At 41.4% G+C, this 17288-nt stretch overlaps 1 protein-coding gene across 6 annotated transcripts in view; it reads left to right on the top strand.

The window, feature by feature from the left end:
- fbrsl1 (fibrosin-like 1) overlaps nt 1-17288 on the top strand; it is a 387345-nt gene that overhangs the window by 271607 nt on the left and 98450 nt on the right. For all 6 annotated transcript variants that reach the window (XM_007901766.2, XM_007901763.2, XM_007901762.2 and 3 more), the window contains one exon: nt 8252-8281. In XM_007901766.2, the coding sequence (XP_007899957.1) occupies nt 8252-8281 (30 nt within the window). The remainder of the gene's footprint in view (nt 1-8251; nt 8282-17288) is intronic.

Genomic DNA, 17288 nt, shown 5'->3' with positions numbered 1-17288 from the left:
ATACCTGTAGGTCTCAGGATTTGGTCTGTTATTTAGGTAGCAGGACAGTGGTTAGAGCTCAGCCTCGCCTTCCTCATGTTGACGTCCATTAGTTCAATGATGTGGCTGGTTCCGTGATGTTCACAAACGTGGATTGTTTGACACTGACCACAGTCATCGAGAGCTGATATTCAGCCTCAACCCAACCCACAGGCTAAACCTAACATTAATGTCGCTCGTTGGTGGGCTTCCTGGCAGGTCAGTTTTCGGCTGAGTGCATGTACTAATGCTTCACATGTCTGGTGTGAATAATAAGCTTTTGCGCAGAGTATAAAATGGACATAGAGAGATTCTTGGAAGGTAAGGGTAAGTCACTCACATTGTTAATTCTTTGTTTCCCTGTTTGGGTAGAACTAAATCGCAGGGTTTATGAGCCCATGTTATAAAAATAAACCCCATCCCAGTTTCATGTTTTGATTTAGTTTTATTTTAAAAATCACCATTAATTCTCTGAAGAGAAAAAAGTAGCATTGCATTCCCTGCCTCAATCACCAAATGACAGGAAATGGAGTGTTATACAAATCTAAAAGGATCTGTGTAAATTTTGACAGTTGTGCTTCTGTTGGCCTCTGGGGCTAGAGTGACATTTTGTGTGATGTCTACAGTAGCAACGCTGAGTGGAAGAGGCCGGCCTCACTTCCAAGCAGTTAGCTCAGATCATCTTAGTCGGATAACAGCCTTAGTGACCCCAGGTTCACCGTTTGTTTTGGGAGGTCAGCCGGGAGCAGAATTGCAAACAAATTTAGACTGGGCCTCGATAATGCCAACTTTGTTACGTTGTCCACATGTGGTCAGCATTACAAATCTGAGAGCGGAGAAGAATAGGGCCCATTGATGGCAGGCACTAAAGGAGCCCCGCAGGGTGTCTGCTGATGGTAGGCCCATCTGGGCTGGCAGACCATACAGAAGCTGGTGACCTTAAGCGCTGCATAAGAAGTGCTATGAGTCGGTTTCCATGACCATCTGCTTGGATTCACGTGGCTATTTGCTCCCTTGATGAATTCCTCTTTTATGAAGCTCGGTGCATTGGGCCTCAGACTCGTTAGCCCCTGTCTTATGTATTCTGTTTCTCTCTCTTTTTTNCATGATGTTTCTTAAATTATTTATTTGGATTTAGGCTATAAGCTGTGAGCGAAGTCCCAAAGCTTTTATCTTAGAATCAAATAGGTTGTTTTATTCTTCCCTTCTTTGCAATTCTGATAGATCTGCTCTGTACTCTCACAGGACTTTCTTTCATGTTGAGCTGCAGACAATTAGTTGTCTTATGTCTTCTTTATATATTCATGAGTGTTATAAAAACAAAGTTCTCAATGTGATACAAGGCTAAAGCAGGGTCCAAGCTTCGTATTAACTGTCCTCATGGTTCAACTATTCATTTACATGCCCACAGATGACAGCTTTTTATGGTCACTTAACAAAATGTCCCTTAACTGTCGTTCTACGACAGGGGGTCCCACCTGACTGATGTGCAAAGGGACTGTAGGATGCTTCATTGCCCCCTTAAAATTAGTTCTAATGCCCTTGGCTACATTTGGTTGCCATAACTAATATGCTCTTCTTGCTGCTTTCACATACACATAGAGCACAAAGAAATTCAGCATCTACATCTGTAGTGCTGGTAAACCCCCAGAGAGCAGCAAAACAGAGTGCTGCCCCGAGGCTCAATCTGTTTCTTGCATTGCTATCTCAGCGTTCACTGTCTGCTGGCCAGGCCTTGGGGAAGCCACTGCATGTTTCATCAAACTGTCTAAGACCCACTGAAGCTGAGACAAGGCTCTATTTTTGCCCGGGGCAAGTTCAAGTCAACATTTTATTTCCTTCCATTCTTGGCAATTGTCTGCACGCGCGAGGTTGCAAAGAGCAGGCAGGGAAACACATCGCTGCAAATTCCCTCCCCTTGATAGAGTGAGCAGTAACCTATCATTGCCGAGGCTAGGGGGACTTTATAAAGGACACTGCAATGAAATTGCAGCCATAAATCAGTTGCCCCTGTGGCACTTGGCGGTAGCCTAATATTTTGGCACTTTCTGTCCTCCATGTGTTCCAAGTCCCATTAGCAGGTTTCTCTGTCAGCCTGTCTTCTGCCTGGAACTCCCCGGCTGGGTCCCATTAACCAGTTTGTGTGTCAGAATGTTTAGTAAATAATCTCCTCTTCCCCTCTTGCCCTAAATCAGTCCCATCAGTAGTTTGCCAGCCCAGTCAGTTCATGAATAAACTCCACAAGTCCTCCCTTGGCCTGGCTCCTGCTGGAAGCCATCATGGGAGGAAACTGTTGCCACAACATGTAATTAGAGGCTGTTTTGCAAACATTCCTTTAAGAATTAAAAGTGAATAATCCCCACTAGCCTTTATGTGGACGACATTGCAGAGGGCACAATGGTGTGTTTACAGTTTTGTGTTGGAGCAGGTGTTAACGCTGGGAGGAAAATCCAGGTAATGGAACCCTTTATCTTTCAACACACTCTGTTGCTGTCAACAGTTACCATTCTTCAGATTTCTTTAACTTCTTATTTTGACACAAGCCTTTCAGCCACTGACAAGGGCTGTGTGGGAGGTGAAGGCCAGCCTCCCCCTCCCCCCTCCCCAAGTGTTAACATTCCTTTGGCAGAACTGAAGCAGAAATTAGTTGTCTGACTTACACCAGTTTTGACAGTCCCAGTTTTGTTCACTCCTTTTGAATACCACAGGAAAGATTCTCAAGAGACTCCTGTGAATTCTTGGGGTCAGTTTGAAGTCTCTCCCATTACTTAATTATACATTTGGACGCCGCACAACACAGGCACCGTTTCGATCTTCCTTTTATTTCCTTCATTCAAGGTCTTTTCTTTGTGCCTTGAATGGAAAGAGAAAAAAAAGGCATTTAACAATGTTTCCACAGAAGCTGAATTGTCCTGTTAAACTCAGGTTTTCAAACATTTTTTTAAAGCTGACTAAACGTCTTTCATTACAGATATTTCTGTGTTCTTGGTTTGTCTGAAATCTAAAACTAACTGTGCAAGTTCCTATTTCCTTTAATGTGCCAAAAGAGCTTGTTTTCCTGATTTTCGCAGACACATCTGCACAAATTAAACCACTACGGAAACACTATTATATTATCCTTCCCCTCCAACAAAATGTATGATGTCAAAGAAAGATATCCTTACCTTACAAAATCCTTCCCAATAAGCTTTTTTTTACACGGTAACTCATTCTCCTGCAAGATTTTCCTTCTGTTTAAGAATACTGAGAGCAACTGAGGGTGTACTGAGCACCCCTTCTGTCGACCCTGTCAGATCAGCTAACTCCGTACCGACTGAGCCTGACTGAGGTCTGTCTGATGCTGTTACTCACTGGATGATCTCAGTGAACCATGGAGTGGGAGCTGGGGGGAGGAGGAAGAGGTGAGAACTCCATGCAGTCACTGCTGTGTGCAATTAGCTGTCGTGTTTCGCCCACAAAATATACAGTCAATTCACTTTACCGTATGTGCTGTGAAGCACTTTGAGACGTCTCGAAGATGAGTTAAGGCGCTGTATCAAATGTAAGGATTATTATTATTTTAAAAGTCTGTGATGGGTAAGACAATTGCCTGATTTATTCTATGGAAATTAATTCTGTCTTCTCCTCTTGCCCCACACACATCTCTTTATACTTTGTAAAACCTAATTTTGGAAATTCAAAGCAAAAAGCAATATAGAAACGCAAGTCTTATATCAGTCAGGCAGGAATAAAAGTTGTGAATTGATGTATTGACACGACACCCACCTTTGGAAAGGATATAAACAGAATCCAGAGAAGCCTGAAGATATATGGAAACACTGTGGCCTTTACAGCTTTTTTACTTTATAAAGTTTGTGTGCATCTTGGATTGTGTATCTCTGGGGAGTGAGGTGATGTTTCTGATTAATGAAGTGGAAGGATACAATTCCATGTGCCGGTGAGTGTGTGTTTTGGAGGTGGCAGAGATTGAGACCCAGACTTGAAGTGCCCATTTTACTATTACAGTGCCTTATTTATATGTACATATGTGCTCCGAATGGAGTCGGTATCAGATTCTGAACTTGCCATGTAGATGTAGTTCCTGTTTCTGGACGTGGCTGAGGGACAACAGCCCGGATGAGATGGTTCTGGTTCAGGCAGCGGTGATTCAGTGTGAAAGACATTACATAAATATCTCATTACCTTAATGTGCTGTGACCCTAAAACCCTACACTAAACATTAAAATGCATGTAGATGTAAATGAAACTTTAATATGTGATTTATTTGGAGGTTAAATACAGTAGGACCCCGTTACAGGGCAATAATCGGTGTTCATCAAATGCCAACCCACCTTACAATTGGGGGCATGGTCACACATCACATGGTAACTGCATGCGACAGAGACACAGCTAACTCCATGGATACGCTGTGTGTGAAACCACCATGTGTTGTGCTGACTCGGTTTGAAGCGAGCCAGTGAGATTTCAAACTCTGTTTAACATGCGCTGACAGATTTGGACGGCCTGTTGTCCAGAGTTTAGATTAGCAAATGTCGGGGTTCACATGGTCTAGCGCTGTAGTGTCCTGCCGTCCTGATAAGACCTGTTCCTTAAGTGCAATTGTATCTATTATTCCAATTCATTGTCCATTATATTTCCTCTTAACTGTGTAATGTAAACGAGTTGTGTAAAGGTTTACAATTTTGTGCTGTGTGATACCAGAGTCAGATATGGCTGTAGCTGCTGTGTGTATTGTCAGATCTAGTGGTTTTTGCTGTGGAAAATGGTTAAGACGACGTTTAGCATATTAAACTCTGGCATCTCTGTAGGATGACCCATTGATAATGGGGGGATTGCAACAAACACTGAAAAAGCCTTGCCATTTGGATGGAAATGGCTGAAAAGGAGACATCTACATTAACAATAAACAATGATTCATATTAAAATTAATTACACTTAGAATTATAGCAATGCTCCTTCTGTATCAGGCTGTCTGTGGGAACCATACCAAAGACATTTACTAACATGGCCAGTGTTGCACATTATGTTGTATATGCTTCATTAAGGAGGAGCAATAAACAATGCACTTAAGATCAGATTGCGCCTGAACTTTCGTCAGGCTGTTTCGCGTCCAATGAAAGGCGTGCACCGTCTGATTTCTCCTCCTCTTATCTCTTGGCCCTTTTGGGGCCAAACCCCTGGTAATCTGCTCTCACACCAGCATCGCTGCCATTTAGGTTAGTTTCCGAGTCATATGACAACAGGACTCCCTCGTCACCCATTCTGTCCTCACCACTGAAGGTCTTCTACTCTGTGTGCCTGTGAACTTTGGCTCAGATCAGTAGCTGCGCAGAGGCACCCACAGCTCAAAGTCCCACCACGTCACTCCTGGCATTGAGCACAGTTTACTGTGGAGCAACTGCATGATTGTGCCCTTGTATAATCCTGCTCCCTGACCACTTCCTTTTGGTTCTTTGATATCTGAAACCTGGTTTGAAGCAGTGTTAGTATTCCAAAGTAAAAGTCTGCAGTACACTTCCTCCTCTCCTGAAGCAGACAGTCTTCCTAATAGTTTCTCAACACCTCTCTTGAACCCAGAATCAATGCCTGATCTCTTAGCACCTCAGACAGGAGTCACTCCCTTGATTCTTATACATGTGTAAGGGTGTGCAAGTGGATCACAGGATTGAGCTCAGGCAGACATGTTGCCTGACAACACATGTGAAGAGTGGACCACTTGAGCAAGCAGCTGAGGGGGACTATTGCTTGTGGATCTGTGCCCAGTGGAAGAAAAAAAGTAACACTCTTCAGCAGAGGCTGGGAGGCAATTGGCAGGAGAGACAACGTGGGTGTTTGTGTCACTGTGTGTCCTGCCTGGGAAGCTGTGAAAGGTCTTCGGTTAAAATCTACAATTTGTTTTGGTTCAAACCTGTAAAACCAATCAGAAATTAAACAACAACAACAAATGACACATTCACGTCAGAAAAACAGCGACACTTCCTTCAGCGACACTCCCTTGTGTTCAGCCAGGGAAACAATATTTTGAATGTATTTGCCCTGTTCCCCCGTAGTGACTCCCTTAAATGACTGTGTTCCTCAACATAGGAAGCCGTAGGTACCAGAATTCTTACCATTTCCACTGGTCCAGATACTTTGTAAAATAAGATCAGTGTGATTCTGTAAGAACTGCACAACGTATGTTCACCATTTTCACATCCAGGCACAGCTGGGAATTGAAGCCTGTTCATATTGCTCTGGCCCATGCATCATATGGATGCACAAATGCATTATTAACAGCGCGTTGCTTACAAGGCTCTGTGGGATGCTTCCTCCAACTTTGCTCCATTTGTAACATTTATGTTGACCTGACATGTCCTGCACGGCATGTTACAAGGTGAAAACTATTTTAACTGCTTGAATATCAAACCCTGGCTTGATATTCTCCAACTGATTAGGAACGTGAGCAAAACATACCCCACAATGTGTTTTACTTATATTGGAAGCAGTTTCAATGTGGATAAAGAGAGATTGAAATAGTTTGGTACTTAAGTCAGCAATGATGCTCCCACCAACCATGACATGTGGAGAATGAATGGGCCCAGCTCTGGCCAACTTTCAGTTGATCGGTCAAGGAAAAGATTGTGATTTGTTGTATTATTCCACAGAGCTGCAGGTTCAAGTGCAGAGGGTAATGTTGGAAACCTACAGAGTGAGGAATGGAGGGAAAGGGATGAATATCAGGGCCTGAATATGCCCCAGTACAGAATGATTGTACTTCTCTCATAGAGCGATTGTGCAGTCTCTATATTTGTGACTATTCTCTTCCCCCCCCCCCCCCCCCCCCACCCCCATGAAATTAGTTGTTAAGGGAAAGGGCTTATTATTTTCAGAAACAAAATAGTGCAATAAATCATTGTATTTTTATGCAATGTCAGTTCTCCTGCTTAATCTACTGCTTGAGCAACTAAAATTTGATTATGCATGGCTGCATTCATATTTCCCACTGAACCTGAATAAACTAACTATTATGCAAGGAAGTGGCAGAGGCTTTTGCTTCCCTCCCCTAGCCATTCTCCTTGTTGAGAAAAAGGCCTCCTGTGCAGAAGTCTTGCTCTCCCACCACTGACCCCAGGTAGTTAAATGTTCATATAGTGGACAGCAATATGATCCAAGAGATTACAAAATATTTTGCATCTAAAATACTGTAATCTGAGCTCATCATTCAACGGTGTGCAACAGGAAACAAGCTAGGATGTAACGCCTGGTTGCAAATGTTAATTTCCACGAGGAAAAGAAAGCAAAAACAAAATGGTGGGCTCCTAAATTTGTCAGCAGGTCAGAAGAAACCAGAGTACACAACCACTCTTTGCTTCTGACTGCCTTTGGATGACTGGGGTGACTGGTGTGCTATGTTGACATATGGAATGGAGCTGAAATGAAATTGCTCCAGGCAGCACCTTGAGAGAGTCAACATTCCCTGACTCTACCCCAGGGCTTTCAGGGCACAGCTGGGGAGTTGTATGTAACAATATGGAATTCAGAACTCTGGGTAAACACTCTGCCGATAATTTGGCCATAAATAAATGGTTACGTTTTGAATTGTGTTCCTGTGATGTGTTCCGTGGGATGTCGTCTTTGTGAACTGCCCGTCCTCCCACACTATATTGGCTCATGAATTCCAATTAGAGGGTTGGCCCAAAAGGTAAATCCATCTGTGAAGTGTAGACCGGAGCCACACAGACAGGAAGATCCAAGCTCAGCCCCCAGTCTGTGCTCGGATAGCTGATGTTAGCTGGGCAGCACTAGGATTAGTCCAGTGACTCGCACTAAAAGCTGAGGGCAGTGTGGGGCTGTTTGTGATGCCCTCACTGTGGACAAGCTATTCACTGGCTGAAGGAAGAGGTGCAGGATGACTGTCCTCTCCAGTGAGACTATCTTCAATAGAGAGGGGAGAGAGAGCAAGTGATCGTCAAACCCACTCATTCTATTCAACCCCCTGTGTCACCAGGTCTGCTCTCAAACACAGGCTGACCCAAGGCATTTCATGCCTCAACCTCTCACATCCTCTTTGATGATCATAAATTGATTGAGTTTTCAGCCCTGTAATCTGTGCTGTTGAAAATACAAAATTTAATGCGCTATGTACAACCTCTAGCAACCTGAGTCAACTACTTATTCAATCCCACATATCAGTAAGTATTTCAATCGGGTTGAAGAACTGAAACTAATTTTTTGCTTTTCCTTTTTCCTACAGTGTGACAGTGAGAGCGACATCGATGATAAGGTAAATCCAACCTCTTTGCTGACTGACTGGTTGCTATGCTCCATCTGCATTGCACATCTCACATCAATTCAACACAGTTTTCATGCTGAATTAACATTAATAGTGCAGTATAAATGCGCTTGATTTTTTTTAGCCTTATTCTGAAACTCACTACCAGAGGTGCAGTATAAACCTGATTCTATGGAGACTTCTCCATTTTAAAAAATCTTATGTTAAAAACGTTGCAAGTGGATTGAGAACAGAAGTTTAATGTATTCAGGAAATCAAGTTTTTCCAAAGCAGTAATTTAGAAATACCATAATTTCGGGTTGATATTAGAATCAATGTTAGCCATGATAATCAGTGGTTGAGAGAGTCTGTCTTCCCCATGGTAAGTACTAGATATCAGACTGTTCCATTTGATGGGATCATCATCAAAAGGAAAAAAAATGTGCTTATTTAAATGTCTTCAATTGGAGCAATAGAAGGAATGGAACTGAGGGGAGTCTTATCTCTGCTATTTATTCACAATGGTTTTTTTAACACTTGGTGGAACCACTTTTATAGATCTGCCTGGATAAGTTTAGTCCTTTTTTTGGCCTTTCTCAATATCACTTTTTTTATCAAAGGAACTTTTTTGCCTTTTATTTCCACATGAGCATTGAGGAGGGAGAGGGAAATGCATTGACTGTTCCTCACTTATTCTAGAGACAGGTTATCCTTTTAAGCAATAAGGTGTCTCCATTAAAATATACAGAACGGCATCATATTCAGGTGGTAAGGTTCAGGTGAGGCATTGACTTGTCTTCATAAGCACTAGCTGTAAGCAAATAGACTTCAATCAGTGTGGTAGTTTCTATTGCTGGAGGCTGAGGTCTTTTAATAGTCTTACACAGCTGCATTTGCAATGATGGGAGCTCTATGTTTGTGAGGTTCCACTGTGTTTTGTCCTAAAGACTTCTATTGATGACACTGCCTTAATGCCTCTGTTCTTGAGGAGCTTTCAGAAGCCTAAAGTCGAGTTGTTCTTCATAATGATTTCTAAGGACATGACCGAAGTTCCTGTGACTTTCATTAAATGCAAATTGGAGGTGCTCATGTTTAAATGTTTGATGCTTCAGATATATTATGAAGACAAGGACATTTTAGGAAAAGATTGAATATTTAAAGAGGATGTGATGTAGTTTGAGATTTTGAAACTGTGCAAATACTGAAGGCCCAAACAAGGAGCAACTTTCTGCCAAAGGCAGTCTTCGTTCCCTCACCAAATTGTCAGCTTCTGACTGGTGCTAAATCTGCAGTTGTACAACTATAGAAAAACAGTCTGAGTAGAATTCACCCCCGAATTCTGCTCAAGGCTCTCTCAAACACCGTGCCCTCCTCCCTCCTCCTCCTCCCTGCTCCCCCTCAACACACATACACTGCTGGGTGGATACAAGTTCTTTAAATGATAGGTTTCAATATAATGCTTTAATACTTAGCTTCCTTTCTAAAGACGTCATTTTCCTGACCTAAGCTTTTACGTTCCACATTCTCTGCCTTACACTTTAGGTCTAAAAGCATGCTAATCCAGCAAGTGATCCTAAAATAACTGCATTGAGAAAATGTATATTTCAAAATGAATTTGGACAGTAGAGATCAAATCTGACACGTAGCTATGTCACCACAGCTCAGTGATCAGCTATGTAGATGTGACATCCATTCAGTGAACATTCAGGCCCAACCATGACCTTCAGCGAGGGTGAAACTATAGGTGTTAATGCTGAATTATTCAGGCCTGATCAATTCCCTCCACAGGGGATTATACTCTTATAATCCCCAAAAGGCCGCTACCATAGTGTTCAATGAAACGTTTGATCATTAAGTCCCAGAATTAACGACAGTCTTCCATCTCTTCAGTAATCAGACATCAGAGGCAGGTTCTATTGAACTGAATTTCTGGTTGTAGAGTTGACTAATTTGGATTGGGCGAATGCTTCATGTATCCTGTATCCATTGGTCTGTAGGAAACCTTCAGTCATCTGCATTCTATCTATCTTCTAGCCCTGCAACTACAGTTAGTTAAATCATTTGGAAGTTAGTGTTTAAAAAACACTGCAAAAGAAAACCATTGTGAATTTGAGGCAAATTAAGAATTTTACAAATATCTGCAATTTGGAATAATATTAATTTTAATTAAAAGATGGTGGTCCGATGGCACAGACCAGTTTTGGGGCCTCTGGTTTTTATATAGTCAGGAATGAGGCAGACGTATCTTTTCTGATCAGCCTGTGGTGTGCAGATTGAGTGACGAACAGCCTGGAGAATTCTGCAGCTATCTACAGTAGTTGGGAAGCCAGCCCAAGATCAACTGAGTTACCAGGCCACCAACAGAATTTGCTTTCCTCTCGAAGGGGTGGAATTAACAATAGCCTCATTGACGGGTTTGTACGTCAGTGTGATATCATGGCATGTGAGACTGCCACTTGGCAGATTAGAATCAAAATTGGCCTACACTCGTGAAAATTCAATCTGAGTAGCATTGTTTGGCTTTCAATGTGTGGTATTTGAGGTCAGCTGTTTAGGAGTCTATGCCACACTCATGTAATGCAGCAAGTGGTTATACTAAACCAAACACTGGATCTTTATACGTCTGGTTATTTAATACTTTTCCCCACTAAAGAAGTGTTGGTGAAGTATTGGCCCGCTGAAACAATGGAATTTGTGAATGATCCAGTGGAGTTTAGATAGAGAGTGAAACAGTGAAAGTGCTGCCAACACATCATCAGAGCGTTTGTACCTGCAAGGCAGTATTCCTGCTTGTTCTCCACATCCATCTTCTCTGTGCTAGCCAGGGTGTGTGTACTGACTGGCTGTTGAACAATGCGTCTTGCACACCAGTTTGTTTAATAGTTTCAAACCACTGCCATAACAGGAGGATGACTGATTTCCTCTGCGTTTTAAAGGGGGTGGGGGAAAGAGAAAGGGGAATAGAATCCTACTTTCTACTTTCAATAATTGATGTGTGTAATAGAAATCAAACACACCTTTGTTTATGTAATTTATCACATTAGAAAATGGGCCCAATAAAGCCATTCATCAGATCAGGTTATTTATGTGATACCCAATCCTGGTAATGATTAAAGTTTACACACTGTTTTCAGGACAGTGCTGGGGAGATGATTTAATGGCAGCTCATCATGAACTGGAGAAATACAACAATAACTAAATACTAGTAATTTTCACTAAATATACCAAATTGTAAGCACTAATTACATTGTATGGACCTGAGGGAGTGTGGATTAATGACTATCTATAATAATAATAATCCTTGCATTACTATCTCACCTGAGAGCATCATACTGATGTACAGTCCATGGACATGGTTTTGTTGCCTGCAGTTCTCTATTGCTGCTTGTTAACCATTCCCAAACTGAGACCAGACAAGGGACTCCACTTGATGTCCCACCCACTGCTTTGTGGCTCCATTAACAGTGTGGCGCTGGACTAAACCTGGTCACATCAACCTCAACATCTCAATGAGAAAATCCACTAAGGCTCCCATTCATGATCATTCCCCACTGACCTCAATTAAATGTGTTGACTAACGCCATGATTAGTTGTGACTGCAATGCATCTCACGGATACCTCACTGCCACTGACTATTCATGCAGTAAGTAGGAACCCGGTTGTTAATCGATTAACGGATCACTTTCTGGGAGTAATATCCCTTCAAAAAAATAAAATAAGTAATAATAATTTTGTCAGTGAATTCCCGACTGTTTGTGGGACACTTCTGTGCGCAATTGGCTGTCGCGTTTTGCCCACAAAATATACAGTCGATTCACTTCACAGTATTTTTTGAGATGTCTCGAAGACGTGATAAGGCGCTGTATCAAATGCAAAGATTATTATTATTCCATCACGTGTTCTCCTTCTACTGGGAAGCCCAGTGACCTGAATCGTGGATTTCCCAATTGCCCATAATGGGAGACTTTGATGTGGTGGAAGCCAGGTGAGCAGTTTGTTTCTCTTGCTGTAAGAGGTGCTTTAGGTCTGTGGTGCAAGCCTGGGCAGGCAGACCAAATTCAGGAACTGCAGTAATGGCATCTGACAGGATCTGCTTTCAGAGCAATTTAAAACTTGGATTGTAAGTAATTAACCATCATTTTGAATCATTATTACACCTTCATTAATCTGAGGTTTATGTAGTTTTAACGTTTAGTGTGGGAATAACACACTTGAGAGTTGGTTTATTCAGGTAAAGTGAGACAGTTAGGAAAATATGCAACACTGAATAGCACAAGTGAATGTTAAATTTTACTGTAATGTTCCAGTTAAGTAATTAAAGTAAATGTCAATCCTTTATGGAGTATTTGGCAACCTACGCAGAGTACACTGATTGAATTAGGAATCATTTCCGCACATTTTTGAAAAATAGCTGGATTTCTGTTTTTCTATTTTGAGTTGTGCATTCGCTGGTTTATAATAATATTTGCAAAACAAACCTTAAGAATATTGCCTTAACTTTACCCTAAATGTGCAATTCAAGTGTGCATTGGGGTGAAAATTGGTTGCAGTGTTTGTGTGTAAATATTTTGAGCAGATTGTTTTAATGCTCTTTTGAGTTGTCAGCTCACCTCTTGAGCAGTTAATGATTAAAATACTTAGAAAAATAACTTTGCATTTCATATAGCCCCTTATCACATTGTTGGAGACATCTTCAAAGTGCTTCACAGGATTTTACTATGATGTGTAGTGACTGTGTGTTACATTACGATAAGAAAATGTGTTTTAGTTCTTGAAGTTGCTTGCCTACAAATGTGATTTTCTCCTGACATAAAACCAATATTAAGATATGTACACGGGTTAGTCTCTTTGGAAGCCATTGGTTCCCAGATGAAAGCTTCTTTGTTTAAATGCAGTGTGTAATGTTGTAGTAAACTATGCAGACAGGGGGTTCTCCCAATCTGAATTAGCTGGTACAGTTACTTTACCTGGATGTCTCTAAGATAGCAAATGGAAAGTCAGCCTCCTACTGTATCCTGTGGTTCTATCCTGTGGGTGGTGTTATTGAACATATCACAAGAAGCACATAATCCCTCTCCAACATGATTGTTCCTCAGCACAGGAAAGGAGGATTTTTAACAATAATATCCTTTTGAAATTCAGTAATGATACAGCGTATAAATGGCAGTTTAAATACTTTGCCTCGGTTCCGATCTTAAAGCATGTTGATTATTCATTACTCGCAAGTCTTTTGAATTAGTTAAGCAGTAATGGCAGGCTTGTGTGAAGTATAGGGAGTTGTGAAATCACTCATTATATTGGATCTGCAAGAAACTGTAATCAAGAATTTAAAAAATGGTTTAATTTACTGCAATTATCCAGTGAAGTGGTTTCTGAAAATTTCTGACATACAATTGTTCTAATCTGAGACAACAGAGTAAATCTTATTTTTGAGACATTATAAGGTAATTAAGTAGCTTCCGTATCCACTAATGACATGGAGGAATGAATGCGTTGTTAACACAATGCTCCATTATTGTATGCCAGCGATATGCGAAGCAAACCACAACATTCAGACCTTGCGCTGTTTACACACTCTCGGCCTTTAAGAGAATATGGCATCTGCATAAATTGAGAATGATGTATAATGTGAAATGACCCAGATTGTGGAGTTCAGTGAAATTCGCAGGAGTTGCCTATTCCAAGAGGAATTGTTTCACATTTCTAAATGAACAACCCAACACGAGCGCACCTCAGGGATATGGAAATTTACAGCATAGTGACCTAGTTTACCAGAATCCTGGACTTATTGATGAAAAATATAAAAAATGCTCTCTGAAAGATCAAAAGTGCTTTCTTCTTGCAAGCTACAAAACTTAAAAGACTGTCAGATTTGACTGTAGTTTTTGACGACTATAGTGAGGCATCATCTGCCAAGCATGTGTTTAGGCAGATTTGCTGTCTAAATGTTTGATAAGTGACATTGATGTATCCAACTGCAGTCACTCCGTGGGCAGAGTCAACGTTAGGGGCAGTGATGAATTCTCTCTCTCTCTCCATTCCCCCTCCTTCTCAAAAGCTTCTGACACAAGACCTTTGTTCCACAGTCACCCTGTCAGTGCCAGCAACCAATATTGGACAGTCAAGGAGTTGGTTGCTCTGATAGGAACAGGAGGCTACTCATTTTAATGAGTTGGATTGACAGCAAAAATGTTTTTGCCCAGCCAGATGTTTCTCTTTCCAGAAGAATTACTACCTTTTATGTGGCATTTGCTCGCCTGTGCTCAAAGATCTACGATTCCCCTCGAGGAAGTCTTGCCTCATGGTTCATTGGCCTTCACTGTTTGATTCCTACGCTGCAAAGCCTTTTAAAATCACCACTGGCACCTTCCACTCTAGGAGTTCACACAACTTATCATTTGTGGAAGCTCGGGAGCAGGTTTACTCTCCACCAATTGCTACCTTTTTAAGCAGCGAGTGAATGTACGAAACGCGAAAGCCTGTTTCTTCACAGCCACCAAGCCTTCAGTTGTACCCAGTGGAGGTGACCACCAATTATAGGCCAATATAATCGATATCAGTGGACAAAGAGAAACATTGACATAATTAGACTTCAACCTAACAAATAAAACGTTATCCACTAGCAGCTATGGAGAGGGCAATGACTTGGGTTTGGTTTTTGATCATTCAAGACATGATAGCCTGAATGGCTGTCTCTGAGCTGTAAATGTAAAATTTACTTATATTTAATCGCTGAAGATCTCCACAGGGTCTAAAGCTACTGCTGCTAAAGCAAATTTGAGGGTGATTCCCCGTCAGACAAAAGATGTAGCTCTAACCATGTAAAGATCACTTGTGATACCATATGTAGAATGTTCTGTCCGGTTCTTGGCAAGCTACTGAAAAGAACATTTGAAGCAGCAGAGAGGATTGCAGTTCACCATGATTCAAACACTCCATGGATGTGGTTTGAAGGACATAACTGGCATAAATAAGTCACCTACCATATTTGCCTAAATATCACTCACTTTGTTTCTAATTCATTTTATTTTGTAAAGTGCTTTGAAACAGTTCATTTACATGAAAGGCGCTATATAACTAAGCTAGTGTTCAGTGGACGCCCCTCCCCCAGGCAAACGTATTGCCATGTAATAATATCAGAGCAGCAGCTTTGCAGGTCATTGGGATGAAGACTGTACTGTTGAGTGTACTAATCTGTCCATCCCAATCTTGGCAGTTCCCAGGCACAGTCACTGTTGTTCCCAGTGAATAGCTGTCTTTGCTGATCATTTACAGTAACTATTCAGACACATTTGACACCTTCACTGGTGAGAAATAACACAGCGTGAGCTTGTGTGGTTGGAATCTGGATTTTGCTAGAATATTTTCAAATTAGTACATAATCCTTAGTGCACTAGTACAGAAACCTTGGGCAAGTTTCCTTACTCCACACGCCTGATATTAATCCCTCAAGAAAAAAAACAGTAATAAATTGGTCACTTCAATCCATGACTGTTTGTGGGACACTGCTGTGCACAATTGGCTGTGGCGTTTCACCCACAAAATATACAGTCAATTCACTTTACAGTCTATTCTGTGAAGCGCTTTGAGACGTCTAGAAGACATGGAAAGCGCTATATAAAATGCAAGGATTATTATTATTATAATCTCAGCCCAGTTCTTTGGCAACAGACTTAATTTGTGGTTGTCTGTTCTTGACAGATTATTGGGAAACTAAACACTGCTCCCAACTCAAATAATAAACAGCTTACCCACTGACACACTGACAGACTTAATGGTTTTATACCAAAATGGACTGACTTAATGTTTCTACACAAGTGATCATCTGTCCTGATATCCTTAATGAAATTAGATTAAGTGCACCTGGGAAAATGCTGAGAAGGCACAATACCTTTCCACCTCCTTTAATTTAAAACCAATTTGCAGAAATATTCTCTGAAGCTGGATGTGGAATGAAAGCAAATCCATTCAGAGCAGGGCTGATCATTTTAATTCTGTCCCTCAGCAGTGCAGAAATAACAACAGAAGCGTTAGATTGTGAATTTAATATGTAGACATCACTTTTAATGTTATTGTGTCCAAGGGCACATTTTACTTGAGTAAAAGGAAGAGATTTTGGTTCCTCCACAGTTTGCTGATGTGTTTCATTGCCAAAATAATCTAACGTGTCCTATTAGCAAATGACTCAAGCTGTGAGCGTCTATAATCCCGAAATGACACAAATGTGTTTATGGGACTAATAAAGTTGGAAGTAATGAAGTTCCAGTACAAGTGATCGTTGCTTTGTAATTGAGCAGTTAACACAGAACTGCGTTGTATAATGAGATGAGTGCAACAAACGTTCCCAACGGTAGCAGCGTCATTGTAAGAGCCATGGGTGAGGTGAGGTTAGGCATACTGATGTGATTGGGGGCTGGGGGGCTGATGAGATTGCAGATTTGAACCTGAATTATGACACCAATTGCCCCCAATCTTTGTGCTTTGCCTTAAGATTGTCTTCAAATGTTTGAGAAGACAGACAGGCGAGAAGCCTCTGTTGTCCCTGGTCCAGCTCTGCACATATATATTATTATTATATATTAAATAGGATTATTATTTATATATACGTGTATAAATAATAATCCTTGCATTTGACATAGCGCTTTTCACGTCTTCTCGACGTCTCAAAATGTCCCACAAACAGTCGTGGATTGAAGTGACCAATTTATTATTGTTTTTTTTTCTTCATTGATTATTATCAGGCGTGTGGAGTAAGGAAATTTGCCCAAGGTTTCGCTCTGACCTGCCGGGAATCAAACCCAGGTCTCTTGCTTGTGATGCGAGTGCTCTAACTGCTGAGCTACAGGACTCCACATATTGCGGCTGTTAGCAGTGAGGCAGGACCTCAGGTTGTCATCCTAAGGTCCCCTTCAGAAGCCGGGAGTTGTATCCAGTTTACAGTCTGGCAGTAAGGACGTGTATTCCTCAGACTTGGCAGAGTAGGGGCTCTTCTCGCGCCTCCGTGTGCAAACAAGTGGCC

The sequence above is a fragment of the Callorhinchus milii genome, unplaced genomic scaffold (genome assembly GCF_018977255.1).
Source record: "Callorhinchus milii isolate IMCB2004 unplaced genomic scaffold, IMCB_Cmil_1.0 Scaffold8, whole genome shotgun sequence".
Lineage (NCBI taxonomy): Eukaryota > Metazoa > Chordata > Chondrichthyes > Chimaeriformes > Callorhinchidae > Callorhinchus > Callorhinchus milii.
Note: the sequence above shows the minus strand (reverse complement) of the source record. Positions and strands in the feature narration are given on the sequence as shown.